Source organism: Corapipo altera, unplaced genomic scaffold (assembly GCF_003945725.1).
Source record: "Corapipo altera isolate COAL_440 unplaced genomic scaffold, ASM394572v1 290, whole genome shotgun sequence".
NCBI lineage: Eukaryota > Metazoa > Chordata > Aves > Passeriformes > Pipridae > Corapipo > Corapipo altera.
In genome coordinates this window covers 450,015-455,801 of record NW_020885041.1, presented here as the reverse complement: position 1 = coordinate 455,801, position 5,787 = coordinate 450,015, and the positions used below count along the sequence as shown (strand labels likewise).

General features: G+C 71.5%; 1 protein-coding gene across 1 annotated transcript; it reads right to left on the bottom strand.

Moving 5' to 3' along the window:
• Window positions 1-1,379: 1,379 nt before the first annotated feature.
• On the bottom strand, window positions 1,380-3,277 carry WNT1 (Wnt family member 1). The gene is made up of 4 exons (XM_027668496.1): window positions 3,177-3,277; window positions 2,653-2,906; window positions 2,198-2,463; window positions 1,380-1,905 (listed from the first exon to the last, which is right to left on the bottom strand). Exons 1-4 carry the CDS (start codon window positions 3,275-3,277, stop codon window positions 1,417-1,419), a joined length of 1,110 nt encoding a protein of 369 aa, XP_027524297.1. The 3' UTR covers window positions 1,380-1,416.
• Window positions 3,278-5,787: the final 2,510 nt, after the last annotated feature.

The window sequence follows — 5,787 nt, the reverse complement described above, 5'->3', positions numbered from 1 at the left end:
TGTGGGCCCTGTGCCAACCCCAGGGGTGCCTGTCCCAGGGGATACCCACCCTGGTGGGAAACCCATCCCGGTGGGATACCTGTCCCAGAGCGATGCCCTCCCCAAGGATACCCATCCTGGGGCTATGCCCAGCCCTTGTGGGATGCTTAGCCCAGGGGAAAACACACCCCAGGGTGATGCACACCCCAGTGGGATGCTCATCCCAAGGGGGTGTCTGTCCCGGTGGGATGCCCGTTCCAGTGGGATGCCCATTCCAGTGGGATGACTGTCCCAGGGGGATGCTCATTCTGCTGGGATGCCCGTCCCAGTGGGACACCCATCTCGGAGGGAAGTCTATCCCGAAGGGATGCCCATCCCAAGGGGATACCTGTGCCAGCAGGACACCTGCCAGCCACAGAACTACACCCCACCTTTGCCCCAGCCTTTCTCTGGCTGTGGCCAGACCCCACACACGGATGCGGGGCTGTGTGTGGGGCCAGTGGCCATCCCCGACCCCTCTGGCCCCCGCCCCGGTAACCCCAGTGCCCTCCCCGGCCCCCCTCCTCCCCCGGAGCCGAGGGGAGCCGTCAGCCCCGGCCGGGAGCGGTGATGGACGATGCTCATTCCCTGTCTGCCGTCTTGTACCTCCCGGGGCCGCTCCCAACGCCCGGCCTCGGCGGCACCAACCCCGCCGCCCCGGCGAATTCCAGCGCCGGAGATGCCGCAGCCCAGGTGCCATGGTGATGGGCGCCCCAGCCCTGCCGAGGGACCGGCCGGGATGGCTGGGCTGGAGACGGGCACAGCGGGAGAAAGAAGGGGGTCTGAGGGGAGGGGATGGCGGAGACGGGAGGGAAGGAGGAGAAGGATGGACAGACAGCGGCTGGAGGGGCTGATGGACACGGAATCGGGAGGTGAGTAGGTGGAGAGGTGATGGATGGACAGATGGACGTGGGCAGCAGACCCCACAGTGTGGGGACATTGGTGTGTCCCCCCAAGCTTGTACCCTCCCTTCCTCAGCCCCCCCAGACACAGATCAGGTCAGGACTGATAAAAATATATCCTTTATTCTTCTCTAAAGGCTATCAGTGACACCTGTAACAAAGCATCATTATTATTAATTATTATTAATTATTATTTTCTTTAATTACAAAAACCAGGGCCTGGGGCCAGCGAAGCGGGGAGGGGGCGGCGGCATCAAACCGTCCACAATAAATATTTTATTTACAGCGAGAAGGGGACCCCGTGGAGCCGGGGGGTGGCCGGGAAGGTGCGTGGCACCGAGCCCACCCGTGGCAGGACGGGGGTCCCTGGGAGGGCACATCCATACCCCCTCCCACGGGCGCCTCCAATCCAGCCGGGCACCAGTCATGGGGGGTGTGTGGCACAGACCCCCTCCGGGGCTGGGCAGGGCGGTCCCGGGGGGTCGGGTGGGGGGGGTCACAGACACTCGTGCAGCACCTGGGTGTTGGTGCAGTTGAGGCAGCTGACGTGGCAGCACCAGTGGAAGGTGCAGTTGCAGCGCTCGGTGACGCGCTGGGTGCGCGTGCGGTACCCGCGCCCGCAGCACAGCAGCTCGCACCCGTCCAGCCCCGGCGAGGAGCTGTTGCAGAACCTCCCCGCCGTGCCCGCCGTGCCCATCTTCCCACTGTAGGTGCAGAAATTGGGGGACTTCTCGAAGTAGACGAGGTCGTGGGGCGAGGGCGGCTTGTGGGCCGGGTTCTCGGGCTCCAGGTGGTGCAGCTCCACCCTTGATGCCCGGTTGCTGCCCTTGTTGCCGTAGATGACGCGGGAGGCGCCGTCGAAGCGATCCTTCAGGACGTCGCCCACGGCGCGGAAGGTGGGCAGCCGCATCCAGCAGGTGCGGACGGTGCAGGAGCCCGACATGCCATGGCACTTGCACTCCTGGCGCATCTCCGAGAAGACCGTCTGGAAGGGAAGAGGGGGGGTTTGGGGTGCTGTGAGCAGCCTGGAACCCCCCTGCCCACCCCGGGGACCACGGAGCTCCTGCACCCCATTTCCCCACAGCGCCACATCGTGCTCAGCCTCCCAGAGCCAAATGGGAGACTCTCCTCTGACAGTTCCCAACCGGCACATGGGGACAGGCTGGGTGGCTTGGTGGCCGTGCCCATCCCAGTGCCCACACCAGCGCTGCCTGCAGCCCCCAGGGCACGCCCTCCCCATGCCCCTGGTGCCCTCCCCATGCCCCTGGTGCCCTCACCATGCGCCCGGCCTCGTTGTTGTGCAGGTTCATGAGGAAACGCAGGTCTCGGCCCTTCTCACTGGAGTCCACAAACTCCCTCCCGAAGAGGCGCCCGAAGTCGATGTTGTCACTGCAGCCCCCCCAGTGCCAGTCGGGCCCCCCGGGGCCACGGCGCCGGTAGTCACAGGTGCAGGACTCGATGGACCCCTCGGAGCACGACCGGGCCACCGAGTGCGTCACGCCGGCGCTGGTGATGGCAAAGATGAACGCCGTCTCCCGGCAGCCTGCGGGGGGGAGCGGGGCCTCAGGGTGCTGCCAGGGTGGGGAGGGGGCACCCAGCAGCACCCCCAACCCTCCACCACGACAGGCTGGTGATGCCCCACAGCAAACCAGGGGCGCTTTGCCGAGCATCCCGGCTCGGGGGTGCACGGAGGGGGTTGGGGGGACCCCCCGTGCTGCCCCTGCAGCCTCACCCCGGTTGACGATTTTGCCGAAGATGTTGGGGCCCTGCGAGGTGGGACAGTTCCAGCGGCGGTTGCGGAACTGCCACTTGCACTCCTTGATGGCTGTCTGGAGGCCGGAGCTGACGCTGTGCAGGATGCCGGGGTTCTGCCGGATCAGCTTGCGCTGCTTGCGGCTCAGCAGCTGCAGGCTGGGGTCCAGCACCAGCTGCACGTTCTTGGAGTCCGTCAGCAGGTTGGTGGACGAGGCCACGTTGATGATGCCCCTGTGGCACAGGTGGGGACAGTGACCACCAGCGGGGGGTCCCCGGCGTCTCCCTCCTCACCTGAACCTCCCCGGGGACTCCTTGATACTACTGGAGCATCCTCCTCCCCGGGTATCCCCCGCGGGGATCCCACCCCGGGGATTGCAGCCCTATGTCCCTCCATGTGCCCCATCCCCGGGTACGGGGCAGCTGCTGCTGCGCCGGTGCCAGCCTCGCTCTCCCACTCCACTGCCCCGGTACTGGTACCGGTGCCGGTGCCGTCGGACTCACCACCACCGCCCGCTGTTGTTCACCGCCAGCGTGTTGGAGAGGGAGGAGAGGGCCAGAGCCCAGAGCGCCCGGAGCGCCAGCCCCAGCGCGGCCGCGCGCATGGCTCCGGCCCCGGGAGCCCCGGCAGAGTGCGCGGGCGAGCGGCCGTCCCGGTATTTATGGTGCCGCGGAGCCCCCGGCCCGGCCGCTACATCCACGCGTGTTTCCGGACGCGCGGGGCGGCTCCGAGATCAGGACGGCCGCGGGGGGACGCGGGGAGCGCCGGGCGGGCGGGCCGGCACCGGCGCAGGGGTGCAGCCGGTGGCCGGGGCGCGGCGTCGGGGGTGCGGTGCCCGGCGCTCCCTGCCCGGTCCCTGGAGCGCGGCGTCGGGCGCTCCGTGCGCGGTGCCGCCGCTGGAGACCCGGTGCTCGGCAGTCGGTACCGGTTCTCTGCAGTCCGTTCGCGGGACCCGGTGCCGGTGCCCGGTGCTCGGTGCCGGCGGCTCCCCGGAGAGGCGGCCCGGTTGGACTCGGCTCGGCGCGGCGGGTGCGCAGCGCTCAGCACCCGGGAGCATCTTCCAGCCCCTTCCCTCTTATAGGGGCGGCGCGGAGGGTCCCCGTGGGCCGGTCCCGCCGCGCGGGGCCTCCCCGCGTCCTCGCCCTAACAATGGGGAGCGGCGGAGCCGCGGCACCTCTTACGGGGCGGCGGGAGCGGCGGCGCCGGGGCTGTCCGTCACGGGCCGGATTAGCCCGGCGGGTGGCTGCGCCCCGGCCCCGTGCCCAGAGCCCCCGGCTGCCGTCCCCCGCCCTCCCCGCCGCCCCTCGCACACGCTCTACCGGCACCGGCGGGGGGAGCCCGGCACGACCCGCGACAGCTCCCGGCGCAAGGAGGAGCCGGTTCCCGAATAGCCCGGGACGGCCCGGGACGGCTCCGGGCGTACGGAGGGAGTGGGGAAGGGGGATAGCCCGGGATCTCCCGGGACAGCCCGGGGTGCACAGGGAGGTGGAGTGACGGGATCTCCCGGGACAGCCCCGGGCGCACGGGGGAGGCAGAATTCAGGGACCACCGGTTTTGCGGGGGACAGGGCGTGCAGCCCCCCGGGACGTAGGACCACCGGAGCCGCGGTGGTGACGGTGCCGGTCCGGAGCCCCCGGATCCCCCTCTCGTCCCGATCCGTGCCCGGCGCGACAGGACGGCCGCGTCCGTCGCCGCTCGGGACCGGGCTGTCCCGGGCTGTTCCGGGCTGTCCCGGGCTGTCCTGGTGGCACCCCGCGCCCTCGTGAACGTGCCCGTGGACACCCACGGAGTGCACAACCCCCGTGGGCGCGGCACGGCCCCACACGGCTCCCGCTGCCCCGGGGCGCCCGGTCTGGGCCGGTACCGGGTGTGTCAGAGGGACGGATGAACAGGGGGGACGGAGGGACTGAGGGAGATAGAAGAATGAAGGGCAGGGGGTGCCCGGACGCAGGGGGGGCGGTCCGGGGTGCCCACGGCCAGGACACGGTCACGCAGGGCCGGTGCTGGTGGCCCGGTCTCGGTTGGGACAAGGCTCTGTCCCCGCTGTCCCCGGGCGGGTGTGAAGTCCCCGGTGCGGAGCCGGGCGGGCCGGGGGGGCTGAGCTGAGCCCCCCGTTGGGGCGGGGGCCGGGGGGGTGTAATCCCCCCGCCGCGGTTTCCCCGGACCAGTCATGCGGGGCCGGATTAGCCCCGCTCGCCCGTCACGGCCCGGGGCCGCCGCTCATCAGTTCAATTCAGGGACGGACAAAGCCCGGGACGGCGGCGGCGGGGGGCTCGCACCGGGCACCCCCCGCACCCCCTCCCCCGGCCCGGCAGGGGCCCAGGGCCGCCCCGGGGTCTGATCCAGGACGGCTCTCCCGCCTCCCCCCGCCCCGGTTCCCGGCCGGGCCGGGCCGTGTCCGCGCCCTCCGGCCACCGCCCCGTCGGGGCTCCCGGGGCTGAGGTCAGCGGCCGCGGGGAGGCCCCGGGGCGCGGCCGAGAGGGCCCTGCCCGGGGTTGTGCCACCAGCGGCGGGGCCCAAACACGGCCCGCGCCTCCCCCGCTACATCCCGGGATTCTCCGGGACCTCCGGACCCCTCGCACCCCCTACCCGCTGCCCCGAGGCCCCGTTGCCCCCCATCCCCTCTGCTGCGACCCGACGGCGGCCCGAAGGGCGATGCTCGGGAACCGCCCCCAGCGCCAGGGGTTCGGTGGAGCCGTTCCCGCAGCCGTCGGTGCTGCCGGTGCCCTCAGGGCGGCCGCCGGTACCGGTCCGGGGCCGTGGCGCCCGTCCCGTCGCACCAGGCAGGGGCAGACGGACGGACAACGGGGACATACGGACGAGGAGGGGACCCGGGGGTCCACCGCACCCGCTGCCAGTCCCTGCCCTGTCCGTGAGCACCGGGACGGCCTCGTTACAGCCGGTACCGGGACGGCGCGGGCGGGCTCAGCCTGGCCCGGGGTTCCCGTATGGGGGGAGCATCCCCGGGACCCCCGTGACGTTTTGGGGTCCCCGCCCTCCCGTGAAGCACAGAGCACGCCGGGGTCGGACGGGGCCCTGCCCCCCCCCCGGTGCGCACGGCGGGGGGGGGGGAACCGGGACCCCCCCGCTCCCCATCACCCCATCCCGACCCCC

What these genes read in the sequence shown, in the direction of transcription:
- WNT1 (XM_027668496.1), bottom strand. Translation starts at nt 3,277, where the DNA reads ATGCGCGCGGCCGCGCTGGGGCTGGCGCTCCGGGCGCTCTGGGCTCTG. An exon ending in AACAACAGCGGGCGGTGGTG is followed by an intron (nt 2,907 to 3,176) that starts GTGAGTCCGACG and finishes CCTGTGCCACAG; the next exon opens with GGGCATCATCAACGTGGCCT. An exon ending in CGGCAAAATCGTCAACCGGG is followed by an intron (nt 2,464 to 2,652) that starts GTGAGGCTGCAG and finishes TCCCCCCCGCAG; the next exon opens with GCTGCCGGGAGACGGCGTTC.